The following is a 15,059-nucleotide window of genomic DNA, read 5'->3' as shown; positions in this document are numbered from 1 at the left end:
TGAGCCGGGAGGAGGCTGCCTCAAAAGCCCCCCACCCTCTGCTCCTCCTGAGCTCAGCTCTACCTGCTCCGCAGAGTCCTCCTCGTTACTCTCCAGGTAGAGAGCCCGGATGTGGTTCTGCACATCACTGTAGAACATGGCTTCCCAAAATTGAAGGTTGGTCCACACCAGGTGTTCCTGCACACAGCTGTAGGCAAACTGGGTGATTCCCGGGCTGAGTTTCTGGAGGACGGCAAAGGGAAAGGAAGGGAGGGGTGCCTTGAGCAGGGGGGGATGCCCATCTCCCGTCCCTCCTCGGCCACCACCAATGCCAGCCCGGCTACTTACGCGGCAAAAGGCAGTGACCAAAGGCAGAAGCGCAGCAGCGACCCCGTGCTCGTCTGCAGCGTTGCAGTCCTGTGATGAGATAAGAGCAGTGCTGCAGTTCAGCCGCAAGGAAGCCGGGTGCTGGGGTGGGGAGGGGTCCCCAGACCTCCAGCCACACCTGCAGGCAGCAGTTCATCATCCGCACAATGAAATCAAACTGCTGGTGGTCCAGCATGGCCCTGTTCTGCTGCACGTGGAGGTTCAGCTCCTGGGTGAGGCAGTGGCGAGCGGCCCGGCTCTTCATAGCCCGCAGCACAGCCGGCAGGAGCTGCAAGGCAAAGCGGGCAGCGCTCAGCAGGAGCCCCGCATCGCCCCCCCCCCGTCCTGCTCTGGGGAAGCCTGAGGCCAGTGGGGGCTCCGCTCTTGGGAGGGGGCCCCAGTTGCCAGCCAATTCTCCTCCCCTACTCCCAACCCCCCCACCCGGCAACCTGTATTCTGGGGCTTCTGTCCTGCTTTACACCCCCAGGTCAGAGGGAAAGCATCCAGCAACTGCTCTGGCTCCTGTTTAAAGCCTCTCTTTAAGAGATGAAGGGCCCCTCCTTTTGAAAAGCTTCTGCAATAGAAAGTGCCCTCTAACATTACACACCTCTGTTGCCAGATCTCAACCTCGGCAGAGACCTTTGTGGAGGGAAGGATGGCTGCCTATCCCAGGGAGGGACCCCCCTCCCCTCCCCTGGCTCTCACTTTTTTGGCTTCTAGCATCTTGCTCTCAAAGACGAAGGAGATGCAGTTCCTGACCACCTCCAGCCGCCGGGCACTGTTGGCCAGGAGCATCCCGTTCCGCTCCGTGAGGGTCCCTGGAAGAGAGAAAAGCCAGCCTCTGCCTGGAGGTTCCGGGAAAGCGCCCCAAAACTGGGCAGGAGAACCGCCAGCAGCAGCCCCCACCCAGGCCAGCGGGGGGCCTTCAGGCGCCTCCATGCTTTGCAATCCTTCTCTTCCCTGCAGCTTTTCAAAGCTCCTGAAGCTGAGAGAGGAGACTGCGGAGCTGGCAAAGAGGCAGACTGCAGAGGCCACCAGAAGGGTCAGGCGAGGAGGAGGAGAGCAGCCCCTTCCATAGGAACGGCTGGGGAATACGGAGGGTTCAGCATGAAGGCGGGGAAGGTAAGACCAGGTCATTACAAAGCCGTCCGTGAGAGCGGAACCAAAGGCCATTCAATGAATTTGCTGTCACCAGATCTAGACCGGCGAGAAAGGAGGCTAATCCGGATGGTGACACCGCATCTCCTGAGACAGGGGCACCTGCCGAGGAGCTGCAGTGGCGCTGGTATGACCCAGAAGGTGAGACGGTCCTTGCCGGATCCTGCCTTGGGGCTCCTGCCTTATTAAAGCCGGCAGTTGTCTGAAGGGGAGATCGGGGCCTCTGAGACCCACCCTGCATGCCGAAGGTAAGGCCGACCATCCCTTTCAGAACTCTGACTCAAATGGGATCCTTTTAGTTATCCATTCATGCTTTAGACTGATATCCTGCTTCTCTGCATGGCCCCGGAGAGACAGGCTGGGCTGAGATCTCCCCAGGGCCCCCTCTGTCCTTATTCCTTTCTCTAAACGCCTCCCAACTGCCCATAGACCCAGCCTGGGGCACTTGCTCCAACAAGGGAGCCTCTGAATTCCCCAGGGGACCACCCAGGGCTGCAACCGGCGCCAGTGGCTGACACCCACGTACCCAGGGGTGGCCCGGATGGCACCATGGCTTTCTTCTCCGCCTTCACCAAAGGAGGCGCTGTCTGCTGTTTGGCCGTGGCCTGGTCAACAATCCACTGGATGGTCCCTTCGTCCAAATGGGGGAACGGCCTCTGGTGCAGGCGCAGGTGGCAGCCCTCCGTGGGCTTCTGCACCTTATGCATGGTCACGGCAGGGTAAGGGTTCTCCTGGATCGACAGAGGCGGCAGCAAAGGTTAAGGGCGGCCGCTGCCTGTGCCAGGATCAAGGTCATCACCACCCAAGCAAGCTGAGCCCTCCAAATGTCCAGCCAGGGTCAGCATCTCTCCTGCCCACGACAGAATCGGGCAGGCTGATTCGCCATTACGGGACAATCTGCTTGACAAGACTTTAGCAAGAACAGGGATGTGCAGCTGGATGCCAAAAAGCCACCCGCTGATTCGGAGCCTGTGTATGCGAGGGACACCGGGGGGAAGGGGGGATCCCAGTCAAGCGCCTGTGCAGCGCAGGGCCAGCACCCCCTGGCCAATCCTCAAAGCGGGAACAAAACAGGAGAGGCTGGTGCTCTCCCGGGGGGAGGGGGGGGGGAGTAAGGATGCCACGCAGGGCATCTGCCCGCAGGGCTGATACACTTCCTTACACCCAGGGCTAAGTCAGCATACATTTTTGTAGAGCTGCTCTGCCAGCTCCTTGATGTGACGCAGAACCTTTGCCTTGTTTCCTTCATCGGCCTGCATCCGTTTGGCTTCACTGGCCACAAGCTAGGAAAGGAAGGAAAGTTTTCTTTAAGCCCTCTAACGTGCGTGCACCCACACTCACCAAACAGCTGGAGCATCGGGGGTTGGGGGGGTGCCCCAGAGCCCTTCCCCACAAGCCTCTCACCTCATCAAACAAGTCCGTCTCTCGGTAGGGGGGCCCCCTCTCGGTCACAAAGCCTGCGAAGGCCATGCCCTCCAGCACCTTGGGGAGGAACTCGTCTTCCACCAGCCCCCTCTGCCCGAGGAAGGCGGCCTGCAGCAAGGGAAAGAGGAGCCTGGGAAGGGGACCGGTGCTGAGGGGGAAGGCCAGAGGCCCACAGAACAGCCCTCTCCTGAGACCGCGGAATCCATCGCCCCGGCTGAGAAATGGACCCGACCCAGCTCTGGATGAGGGAAAGAAACATTCCCAGCGCCACCAGCTTCCACCCTGCTGGGCATCAAATCCTGGAACCTCAGCTCCATCACCCGCTGCTAAGTGTTGGACGCCTGGGACATGTCACTACTAAAAGCCCCCCGGAGCAAGCTTTCTATACCGCGTGGACCAGAGAGAATTCAACCCCGTGGCTGCTTGCTCTGACCACTCTCCTCCACAGCCTACCTTGTGGAAGCGAATGACGGGCTCCGGGTGAATACGGATGATGTGCAGGCACCAGCGGTAGCCCTGCAGCAACTGGGCAAACAGGCGGAGGAAGACTGCCCGGACCTCCTTATCCTGCAGCCGGACAGGTGAGGGAGAAGGTCAGAGGGGAACGGGAAGCATCGGCTGCGGTCCTGAAAGACCCCTGCATCCCGCAGCCCCTTTGCAGAGCTGTGCATTGAGCATCCCTGCAGCCCAAGGAAGACTCCTTGGGGCGGAGAAGCCCAAAGCCCAGCCAGCTCAGAGGCTCTCATTTACCTGCATCTTGAGGGAGGAAGCAGAGATGGTGGAGGGTGGGAAGGCCAGATCTGCCATCTCCAACTCTGGATCCAAGACCTGCTCAGACAAAGCCAGGGAATGTGTTCAAATGAGGGGGGGGGGTGTCCCCCAATCGCCCTCTCTCCAGGGTCACAACTTGTAAAGCAAACGCAACTTACTCCTCTGCTTGTGCTGCTGTACCTCTTCCCCATTCTTACACTCCAGTGAAACCAGGGAGGGGCCTGCCTGACCCACGCCCAAATGTCACCTGGACCTTGAAAAAAAACCCTTTTTGCCAAGGTATCGGTTTTTGCCTGTTTCCACCGAGATCACCTTCCTTACTCTCTACAGCAGCCTTGGAGAAAGGTCTTCTCGGTTCCGTCACTCCGCCCGTCCGGTTGTTGACGGGCCCCAACCCAACTGCACTGGACACAAGGCCAGGTGACCTTTCAACGGCCCCTCTCCTGTGGCTTCAAAGGTATCCTCCTCCTCCACTTTTTGTGCAGTTAATAAAAAGGGGCTAAAAGTGACGCACTTAATCTTTCCTGGCTGGGGCTCCTCCACCACCTCCTTCAGGCACCCCGAGCCTTAAGGGAAATATTTCACTCTATTCAGTCTTCTTTCTCTCTCCTGATATTCTCACTTCCAGGCCACAGGGCGGGCAGAAGTATGTTATTATATATACAAAGACATTTTTCCTTCTTCTGAAAATGTGGAATATAAGTGGAGCAAATGGTGTTCTTCAGAAGAGAAAAAAAAGTTTCACTCTTAAAAAAAAATTAAAACAAGGCATAATTACCTTACACGAGGATCTTATTACGAAGGTGTGCGTGTGTGTGTGCGTGTGTAAAGAACTTCTAAAACTATTCTATATATAAAACTATAACCCTGTTTTCCCTGTGAAAATTGTAGATTATAATGGAATGATTTCTCCGCTATTATACAGAACATCAGGGTTTTCTGGGGTTTTGATAGATAATTCAGCATTAGTGAGACATAAAAAGTGGTAAATCTAGAGATTGTAGTTATTTTTCAGAAAGACATAGATCACTTTCAAGAATAGGTATGATTTGGATCTCAGAAAATGTGGATCCTAAGATTTCTAAAGTTGAAATTTTAACAAAGGATTTTCTGACCTGTGTATTTATTCATTCTTTTATTAAATTTATCACTTGCTCATCTCACTATCCAAAGTAGCTAACAATGATTAAAAAGCATATATATTAAAATATTAAAATTAACAACGATTAAATAAATACTAAAAAACAAGAAGACGAACAGTGTCTCTCACTCAACGTTCCCCCTCCAGCACAGGGTGCCCCCCCCCCCCCTGAAGGGAAGCCAGAGAGCCCGGATCTAAAGGGCCGTCCTGGAAGGCCAGAAGGCTGCAGATGTTCCAGGGGCCCTTATTCCATGCCCATTCTGGGCAGATATTCCTGCACACAATGCCAGCTATCTGGCTGTGGCATCCAGGATATGCTCTTCCTGCCTGCAAATTACACCCTGCCACTGTTTGCTGGATCGACTCTGAGGCCTCTCTATATAGTCAGCGCCTTGGGCCCTGCCTATTTTATATATATATATAACTAAAATAACAGCAGCACGATTTCAATAGGATGCCTAGTGGTGGGAAGATTTGACGTTACTTGCAACGAAAGAATGAACGAATGGTGAAGTTGATGGAGCTGACTGAGATGACAAAATTGACAGTTTGGATTACAGAAAAATTGCAGAGAGAGAAAGGGGGAATCTTGAATCGAGGGACTTGCTTGCAAGCTGGTGGGGGGGGAGGGTGGTCCTCTCCCCACCAGTTCACAGGTAAATGCTATTTCTTGACACAGAAGGGATGCCAAGAATGAAAAAGGGATGAATAAATGTGGACTGGATGTTGAAGGGAATGGACAGGATGCTAGGGGTGGTTTGCTAACATCAAGAGGAAAAAGAAAATGAGGATTAAATTGCAAAACAAATGCAGGAAGAAAAAGAGAATCTCAAAAGTTGTGGTTGGATGAAATTGACCCTGAAAAAGAGGGGAGAAATTACAACCCAAAAGGTAATGAAGACATTTATGAGTGGTGTAATTGCAACAAAGATGGTTGGCAAGGAAGAAACAGAATAAAGAGACGTTACCTGCACCTCCTTTCCTCCTTTCTCACGCGCTTTCATTGTTTTCAGGCCTTTTCTGTTATTACCCCACAAGTGGACAGTATGGTGGGCATAAATGTTACGTCCGTAGGCACAACCGAATCCCGGCTTTTCCAGACTAAAACATTTACTTCGCCTTTCCTTTGTTTGAAACAACCTATTAATCTGAAGCCCAGAGTTTTCTCAACTCTTTCGGAAAGGGATGGGGAAAAATACCTTAAACAGAGATTCCATTACTTTGCTTTAATGCTTTACTTTAATTTGGTTTTAATCAAATTGGTGACAGTTTTACAAAAGAATTTATGAACCACCTTACATGTCCAGCAATTTATGTAAGACAGCTGAGCAAAAATACCTTGAAACTGTACAAATGTTCCCCGAACAAGGAAATAAGCAGAGTTAAACACCACCCTACAGCTCTCTAAGAGTAGAAAAACACCTGAGCCTGCCACCAATTGTACCACTCCAAATAGTTTCTGAAAGCCTCCTCGGTCCGGCATTACGCAGGGAACAAGGGAGGTTCCCTCCCTGAGCACCAACTGCCTTCTGCAGAAGTGGCTTCGGAGGATAGGATCAAAGCTCCCTGTGCTCAGAAACAAAGCACCAGGCATGGCGGCGCCTTTGGTGTCCCTCCATCTACGCTGTGCCCTTGCCTGCTTCTGCTGCCACTCGGAGAGGGTTCTCCAGGCCCCCTGGGAGAAACACTCACCATCGAGAGGGCTTCGCACGTCTGATGGAGGAGAGGCTCAGGCAGCAGAGAGATGTGGATGCACTCCGGGATGGTGACCGTCCCTCCATCGAGATCTGCGATGATCACGTCCAGCTGGGAAAAGCGACAAAGGGCTCTCATGTCCAGGGCCTCTGCCGGGCCCAACTAACTCAAAGCTTCCCCACAAGCGAGACCCAGGACGTCTTCCCGGAGAGGGGCAGGGAGAGAACGCGAGAGCCCAGGACGCCATCCCTTGGGTGCTCCCAGGCGGCCAAACGGGCTCTTATGGGATTCAGCCCAAAGCCCTGGCAGCCATGGCACTCAAGGCAAAATAGTAGTCGTGCCAACAACTCTTTCTTCCTTTCACTGCCCGTCGGTGACCAACACCATTTTGTGAGGCCAAATTCTGTAAGGAAATGTTACCTTTCATCTGCTATGAATTTTCTACCCCTTCGCTCGCTGCCCCCCCGCCTGCTGCCCCCACCTGGTTTTCCTGGATGACTGAGCCCCAGATGTCAATCCACCCCCACCCTCCAGGTGTGGAGAACGTCTCCTCTCTGTTACACCCCCAGCACAAGGGCCTCTGTGAAGCTGACCAGGAAGAGGCTCGAAGCAGACGAGGGGGGGAACCTCCTCACCCTGCGCTCATTTCCTCAAGGCAGGGTGGAGATGAAGTAACTGGGGAACGGGAGGAATTCAGGGAGGTTTCCAGGCATTCCTCCATCTTGGGGCAGCCTCCTGCCAGAGACCCACTGCAGGGGAAGGGTGACGGGAAAGGGGCAGCCCACCTCCTTCTCACTGGCACCACAGAGCTATGTGGTCGGCCAGTGGGAGAAACCGAGGGCTGCATCAAGATGGGCTTCATCTAAGGGGGCTATTTCCATGTTCTTATCCCCTCCATCTTCAGTCTAAGCTAAAGAGTCCTGCACTCTTGCGACCTTCTTCTTCTGCTGCTGCTGCCTTTCAGCAGGGACCTCACGTGACCGCAGCTTCCTTCTGGCTCCCAACAAGCGAAGTCAGTGGAGAAGCCAGCAGGAAGCTACAGGTGGCCGGAGGCGGATCTGCCGAGTGCCAGAGTTGCAATCCCACGACTGGAGGGGCCCCCATGCTAGCTGCAGAAGAAGCCCTGCCTGGAGGGCAGCTCAGGAGGAATGCCCTTCCAGGAGACAGGAACAGGGAAAGGAGCTGCCCACTAGGAAACCCAGCCCGTCCCAAAGCCTGGCCTCCCGATCCCAGGCCTGCTATGCTTCCCGATGTCCAGGCGGACGCTCCACTCACCAGCTCTTGGGTCTCTGACTGGAAGACAGAGCTGACCCCGATGATGAAGGGGGTGGGTGTGCTGAGGACCTCCAGCAGCTGGGCGGGCAGGATGGGCACGTACGTGAAGCTGCAGCAGAGAGACCCACAAAGCGGACCCTCTCAAGGAAAGGCTCTACGGCCCAGCTTGGGGCCCAGTTAGTCCAAGAGTGGCAGCTGGAGGCAGCGCCAGCCGCTGAGCCTCTCTTTACTGACCTGTACTTCAGGGGGAAGAGGAGGGCGAGCAGGGCGCGACAGGCATCGGTCAGCCTCTGGTAGCTGCTGGAGAGGAAGAGGATCTTATGCTCAGTCAGGGCCGCGCAGAAGAGAATCAGCACATTGGTGATTCCTGGAGGAAGAGGATGGTCTCTGAGGTTCGCCAGGGGACCCTCCTGCGCTGGGACGCAGCCGCCCACAGAAGACCCTCCCGCCTCCCTCCGGCAGAGCCTCTTTCTTATCTGGAGACGCTGCGGCCTCCCAGGACCAAGGGCCTGGAGGTTTCCGAGCCCTGGGGTCAGCTCTCCCAAGGGCGGCAACAGCATGGAGGGCCAAGAGCAGCCTGAGCGGCCCCACCTAGCTGCCGGAAGAGGAGAGCCACGCTGCAGTTGCTGACGGGGAGAGAGTCGCTGATGGGCGTCTGGATCACCTGCCTGTCGCCTGCACCCAGGGAAATTGTCCTCTGCAACAAGGAGGGGGGGGGGGGAGAAAGACAAGGCCCCGGGGTCAGAGGCTGCAGAGGCCAAAGAACCGAAGCTGGTTCTGGGAAATCGGCTCTTGGCCCTTCCTCCTGTCACAGGAGAGGCTGTAGAAGACAACCTGGCAGGACTCCAGAGAGGTTCTCAGGTCTGCTGAAAAACATGTCTCGCCCCGTCAGGTGCAAAGCCGCCATGGCTGGGAAAGGGCCTGCACAATCGGCCTCTGGAGAATCCCAGGCCCCTTCTGGGCCCTGCAGCAAAAGGTCCAATCCAGCTCAGTTTCTAGCACCCTGCCTGCCTTCCCCCGGCCTCACACATCCTCTTTCTCTCTCTCTCTCCCTAGCACACGCCAAAAGGGCCAGGGAGCTGCTCCTGGCCACCCCAGGCCTCCTCTTGGGGGGGGGGGGAGGCAGCCCCGAGGAGAGAAAAGTCGTGCATACCGCTGCTTCGTCATCCAGGTCAGGCTGAGATAGAGACAGACAGAAACACAGCACAATCAGTTAGAAACACAGCACAGGACAGACCGAAGGCCAAGCGACAAAGAGGCAGCAAGCACACGCACGCATACACGCAGCCAAGGGCCACAGGGCAGCAGCACAAAGCGGTGGAGGGGGAGGAGGAGGGGGGCAGCACTAACTGGGGCAGCCCCCAGAAGGGCCTGCCTATCAGGAGTGTCCTGGAGGGCTGGCAAGGCTGCTGCAAGCTACGCAGAAGGCAGAGAGAGGCCAGAGCAGCTTGTGGCCCCAGGGAGCTGCGTTATTTTTGGCGAATAACAAATAAAAGGAATAAAACCGGTGAGTTAATAAGCAATAGCCACATTTTAGAAGCCCCTCTAATGAAAAATGAAGAGCCAGCTGCAAAAAGACGGTTGGTCCCTGGAAATGCCCCCAAAGCCAAACTCCCCTGCAGGGGGGAAGCCATCACAGCACCCCCCCAGCCCCAGCCCCCCTCAGGGCCTGATCTGGAGAAACCCTCCGTGCTGCCAGGCGTCGGCCTTTCAAAACCACAGCAAGGCTGGCCAACAGAAGAGAAGTGAGGTGTGCCTGGGCATGCATAGCCCTCCCTCTGCCCAAAAAACTCGCTCTGCCCTGGGCATGGGTCACTGGAGGGTCAGCCATGTGGGGCAGGTGCGGAACTCACCTGGGAGCCCCCCGTAATGGGGATGGTGCACGTCAGGAGATTCCCAACCACGGTCTCTAGAGAGGTGCTCAGTCCGTCCACATAGATGGTGTAGATCAGCCCCAGGCAGTTCTGTGGGGGGCAAGGGAGACGGGGGGTGGGGGGCTCAGCCGAAGGCACCCATCAGAAGCAAGGGGCGCCCTGACGGGAGATACTGGGCTCAGCAGCAGCAACAGGGTGCTCTCCCAGGACAGCGTTCCGTTTGCAAAGTGGGAAAGAGCCTCCGCTCGCTCTGCACCAGCGGTTAACAGGAGCCTGTTGCCAGCCCTGCCTCTGCCCAGCCCAGGGCGGCCCTTCTCCGGTCTGGATGGGGAGGGTCACGCTCACCTCTAGCAAGATGAGCGGCTCCTCCCCCATTCTGGACCGGGCTGTACCTCCCCAGGCAGAAGAGGCTACTTGGTCCACACTTAACAACACAACAAGGAGGGCCAGGATTCCCATTGCAAAACCAATGTGGTCGCATGCTTTGCAACCACAACTGACAGCGAAGGAATTTTGATCTCGGTTAACTGTTGTCGAAACAGAAGGCCCTGGAGCAGCTGGTGTGTGTGTGTGTGTGTGTGTGTGTGTGTGTGTGTGTGTGAGAGAGAGAGAGAGAGAGAGAGAGAGAGAGAGAGAGAGAGAGAGAGAGAGAAAGAGAGAGAGAGAGAGATTGTGATGTGGAAGGGGCTCTGCATATGAGAAAGGCCTCAAAGCCTCCCCCCCCAGCTGAAGCGGGGCCTCCGTCAACCTCAGGGACGTGGAGACGGTCATAAGGAAGGCCTCCCTGAGGTCGTATCTGCCGGGGGGGGGCTGAAGCCAGGGGGGATAAGAGCCAAGGAGCGTACTCTTTTCACAGAAGAAAATGACATTATTGGCCACCCTGTTTAGTTGCCATTCAAAGTCGTTCTGGTGTGCTTCACAGGCATCTTTCAACAAATAGAGTCAGTGGAGAAACCAGCAGTGATATTGCAACTTCACAGTCACGTGACGTCTCACTTAACAACCATGGTACTTAGCAGAAGAATTTCTGGTCCCAGTTGTGGTCACTAAATGAGGACTACCCACGCCTGTTAATTTTCTTAAATAAACAATTGCATAGTCAATTTTTCATAGGTTTTTTTCCCAATTACATCACTTCTATATACCATTCAAATGAAAATAAAAAACTGATTTCTTCCCACATGTTAGGGTTTACATGGGTTATACTTATTTTTTCATAGGAGAATAAATAAAAACCACACACAATAAACAAAAGATGTTTAACCCGACGTGGGACTAGTTTGCCAACCTCATTCAGCTGGCGTCTCTCCTGACCCCGTTCCCCCAGGGCTGCCTGGTCTCCCTGCTGGATAACTGGCCTTTCCCAAGCTGCCCAGATGGCAGTGGGGGTCTCACAGTCTGGGCAAGAGAAAAACAGCATCTGGGGCATTCGGCCCTGAGATCTGGCATGTCCTTTTAAATCGCTCTTTGCAGGGGGACAAACAGGGCCGTGCTTTGGGGCTCCCCCCCCCCCCAGCGTTGACAGTTTTTTAGTCTCAGCCTGATTTCCCGGGAAGGCCTGTTTAACTGAAGACTGGGGCTACTTTGGCTTACAGCTAACCACCTCCCGCCAGGCTGGGGTATTTTAGCGTGCGCACATCATCTCGGGCATAACAAGGCCTTTCATGCAAACACAAGCTCTCACGAGCCTCCAGCAGGGGTGTTAGGGAGGTGGCAAAATTAAGACGTGGTGGCGGCTGGTTAGGCTCTCGCCCTGGAGGATCCAAGGAGAACCAAATTCGATGTTTTAGTTTATCTTAAACCAAAATAGATAATTTTCTACTTCTGTCTCAGTATCGGTTGTGGGGATCTTAAGGATAAGATCTTGGAGTTACAGATCCAAGGAAAGCCCTGGAAAAGGGCCTTTCCTTCTCAGAAGGTACCATCCTTAGACCCAGATCCTTGGGTCTTCAGGCTGAAACCCCACGGTGAGAGGCAGCGCACCATCATCTGATCACAGAATTGGGCAGAACCACACAGGTCCTCCCATTCCTTGCTCAGTGCAGGATTCTGCTGCCCACCTGCAGAATCAGCTGTGCATGTGGCTCCCCCAAGGCTGTCATAGAAACCAGCATCTTCACTAGGAAAAGCTCCGTTATTATCCACACCCATTGAAGGAGAGAGATGCACTGAATAAAAATATTTAGTTCCCCGAAGTCGGAGGAAACTACATTTGGCTCAGCAATTCAGGCAGAGGCTGGAGAGTCATGGATGGCTCTGCTGTCAGGTGGATTCTGGCATCGAAGCTGGGGCTGAATTCAGGGACCAACCCCCACCCCGGCTTCTTCCCACTCGGATCCTGAAAAAAGGGTTCTGCAGCCTGACTTCGTGGAGCCTCCATCACTCAGACGGCTGGCATTTCAGAAGGCTTTATAGCCTTGTAAATGCTCTGTTTGCCTCTCCTAGTTCTGGACAAGCTGAACTTTCTATAGGCTTAACAGTACAATTCAAAAGATAAGAAGGGAGAGCCCGGGTGGCTGAGAGATAACAGACGGTAAACCATGGCCCACCCTAGGCAGAGGTCAGTTTGCCAAACTGCCCAGCAAGTCTTACCCGGAAAACCTCGGTGTGGTCCAGCCGAGACACGAGCACCAAACTCTTTGGGGCAAAGAGCTGCAAGGGATGGACGAGCGCGCTCACCTCCAGCTCCTCCACTTCCTCCTTCCTCCAGCGGTTCTGCAGCTGCTGGAGGGGAAAGGAGTGGTTACCTAAGCCTGCTGGCTGAGCTGCCCACCGGGGACCGGTGCAGGTGGAGAGCTATTCCATATTCAGTGGAGATCCTTGCCTCAAACGGGGTTCAAGAGGAAAGGCCTCTCTTTACCTGGACGCTTTCAATGGCCTCCCAAAAGGTGAAGCAGGCACAGTAATGGCGCTCCGAGTTGATGTCAGTCAGGACGGCAATGAAGAACGTGGGAGGGTTTCTCTCCTTGAAAAGCTGCCATCCGCTTGGCTGGCAAAACTGCAGAAGGAGACATCATCGTTAGGGCAGCCCCCAGTTCTGTCTCTGAAAGCTGGCTCTCCCGCCACAGCAAAGGAAAACCAGGATCCCTCTTCCTCCACCTGGGGGCCCCCCACCTGACTGCAGAGAAGGAATCCTTCCTTTGGCAAGGAAAGGGTGGCCCCAAAGCCTCGAGCAAGGGACCTCTCCCCTCCCATCACCACTGAACGGCATTAGCCCCAAAGAAAAGAGGGGAGCCAGCACAGTGCATTGCAGCCCAATCCACGGGGCCCATCCAGACCATGCCTCTGACAGCAGGTCAAGCAGGCCAAGAATGGAGCCACGATGGTGCAGTGGCTAGAATAGAGGATTGCAGGAAAACTCTGCCCACAGCCTGCAGTTTGACCCTGACTGGGCTCAAGGTTGACTCAGCCTTCCATCCTTCCGAGGTCGGTAAAATGAGGACAAATAATGCAGATACTGAAAACCGCCCAGAGAATGGGATAAAGCACTACTGTACAGCAGTATATACCCTGTTTTCCCGAAAATAAGACCTCCCCAAATAATAAGCCCAATGAGGCTTTTGAGTGCATGCAGTAAAATAAGCCCTCCCCAAAAATATTGCAACACAGCAGCAGCAGCAGCCATGAGGTGATCACATTCGCCGCCTCCTGCACCTCAAAAATAATAAGACCTCCCTGAAAATAAGGGCAAGTGCTTATTTCAGGGATCAAAAGAAAATAAGGCCCTGTCTTAATTTCAGGAAAACACGGTAAGTCTAAGCACCATTGCGATTGCTACGTCCTTCATCCCACTCTTGCTGGAAACCATCCAATGTCGCTTCCATCCTGTGCCCAGGCCTGCATCCTAAAAAGGCCCCCCCTGTTCACAAAAGGGGGGAGAGGCAGGGCAGTCAAGCACTGAAGGGAAATTTCCCAATATGGTGGGTCCAGCGATGTTTGGGGCCGTGGGGACCAAGAGCTCCTTAAGAGACGAAGGGACAACACACACACACACACACACACACACACACGGCAGCTCTAGTTAGCCAGGAGGGGCAGGCAGCCGACCCGCAATCCACTCCCTCAGGCCCAATAGGTTCCCCTTGTCACCTCTCTCTGCCTTGGGCTGATGTCTGCAGCCGTCTGGGTGGGGAGAACCAGGGTTCACCTTAACTAGAACAGGAAAGAATATTTGGGGGGGGGGTTACAGTCACGTTTCCCCCGGCCGTTCTAAAGATGCTCCGTCTTAAGCTTGGGCTGGAGAGTTGCCCTTCCCCAGACAGAAAGGGTATGCTGTCAGGGGGATCTCCTGGAGCCTTGAGGGGCTGCCACGGAGAAGAGGGGACTGGCTTATTCCTCAGAGCACCTGAGGCCGGACGAGAAGGAGGGGGTGACAGTCCATTAAAGAGAGATCCAACCTGAAAGGAAGAAGGAATGGATCCTTACTCCAGGAGTCTCCACCTGCCCTATTGGACCTGGAAGAAGGGCTATGCTATGGTACCTATCGACTGCGGGACCCAGGAAACATGCCTTTCCTGCTGCAACACCATCCTCTAGAACAGTGGTCCCCAACCTTTTTATCGCCGCGGACCAGTCAGCCTTTGATAATTTTACCGTGGCCCGCTGAGCGCGTGCAGGGATGGGGGGGCATCTGCAGGGTCGCAGGTACATGTCAGCTTTGGGCCACACGTGCGTACCTGCGCGGGGCTCTCTTCCCTGGAGCCTTTGCGCACGGCCCAGGAGCCTTTGCGCTGCAGCGATCATGGCCCCCGGCCGCTGCAGCGATCATGGCCCCCGGCCGCTGCGCGGCCCGGTGCCACGTACTCCACGGCCCGGCACCGGTCCGTGGACCGGGGGTTGGGGACCACTGCTCTAAAACACCTGGGCAGAGAGGGGGTGAGAGAGAAGATGGGCCTGGAGAGGCTGGCCTTCCGGAGAGTGCTGGAAACTCAGCCAAGTTCATGAAGCCCAGCTGGGTTGATGTCCCTTTATCTAGCTTTACTTATGCTGCCGGGGGCTGGTGGTGGTGGTTGGTGGTTGCTTTCTGACTTGAACTATATACACTTAGCACTGCTGTGAAGCTGGTCGGGGTTCCTATCGGCTTCTGTTGATACTGTATGACCGACTGGAGTGGAAGGAATAGCGATCCAGATCTAAACAAAAGCAACCCCAAATACACTCTACCTCCCATGGTCCTTTGCTCTTCCTTGATCCCGGGCAGCAGCCTACTCACCAGTTCGATCCCCTGGGGGAAAGGGTTGTCCTCCCAGTCCTTTTCTGGAAACCGCTGGAGTATTTGGCCCTGGCCGTCTCTGCTGCCTGCAAAGGAAAGCAGCGGTTTTAGCTCCTTCCTGGACTTGCACCGGACGGAGGCCCCTCTAGCAACTCCTCCCGCC

The 15,059-nt window shown here is 54.9% G+C and overlaps 1 protein-coding gene across 2 annotated transcripts in view; it reads right to left on the bottom strand.

Annotated features, from left to right (window-relative positions):
- SBF1 (SET binding factor 1) overlaps positions 1–15,059 on the bottom strand; it is a 48,407-nt gene that overhangs the window by 19,073 nt on the left and 14,275 nt on the right. Inside the window, exons 2-18 of one of the 2 annotated variants that reach the window (XM_032222022.1) lie at positions 14,897–14,982; positions 12,545–12,682; positions 12,277–12,405; positions 9,664–9,774; positions 8,402–8,507; positions 8,045–8,177; positions 7,811–7,919; positions 6,533–6,646; positions 3,679–3,756; positions 3,382–3,495; positions 2,908–3,036; positions 2,688–2,786; positions 2,030–2,234; positions 1,051–1,163; positions 485–634; positions 328–396; positions 64–222 (exon numbers count right to left, since the gene is read on the bottom strand). In XM_032222022.1, the coding sequence (XP_032077913.1) occupies positions 64–222; positions 328–396; positions 485–634; positions 1,051–1,163; positions 2,030–2,234; positions 2,688–2,786; positions 2,908–3,036; positions 3,382–3,495; positions 3,679–3,756; positions 6,533–6,646; positions 7,811–7,919; positions 8,045–8,177; positions 8,402–8,507; positions 9,664–9,774; positions 12,277–12,405; positions 12,545–12,682; positions 14,897–14,982 (2,042 nt within the window). Of the gene's footprint in view, positions 1–63; positions 223–327; positions 397–484; positions 635–1,050; positions 1,164–2,029; positions 2,235–2,687; positions 2,787–2,907; positions 3,037–3,381; positions 3,496–3,678; positions 3,757–6,532; positions 6,647–7,810; positions 7,920–8,044; positions 8,178–8,401; positions 8,508–9,663; positions 9,775–12,276; positions 12,409–12,544; positions 12,683–14,896; positions 14,983–15,059 lie in introns of both variants that reach the window. The other variant, XM_032222021.1, reaches the window with a different exon arrangement.

The sequence above is a fragment of the Thamnophis elegans genome, chromosome 7 (assembly GCF_009769535.1).
Source record: "Thamnophis elegans isolate rThaEle1 chromosome 7, rThaEle1.pri, whole genome shotgun sequence".
Lineage (NCBI taxonomy): Eukaryota > Metazoa > Chordata > Lepidosauria > Squamata > Colubridae > Thamnophis > Thamnophis elegans.
This window is presented reverse-complemented; position numbering and strand designations above follow the sequence as displayed.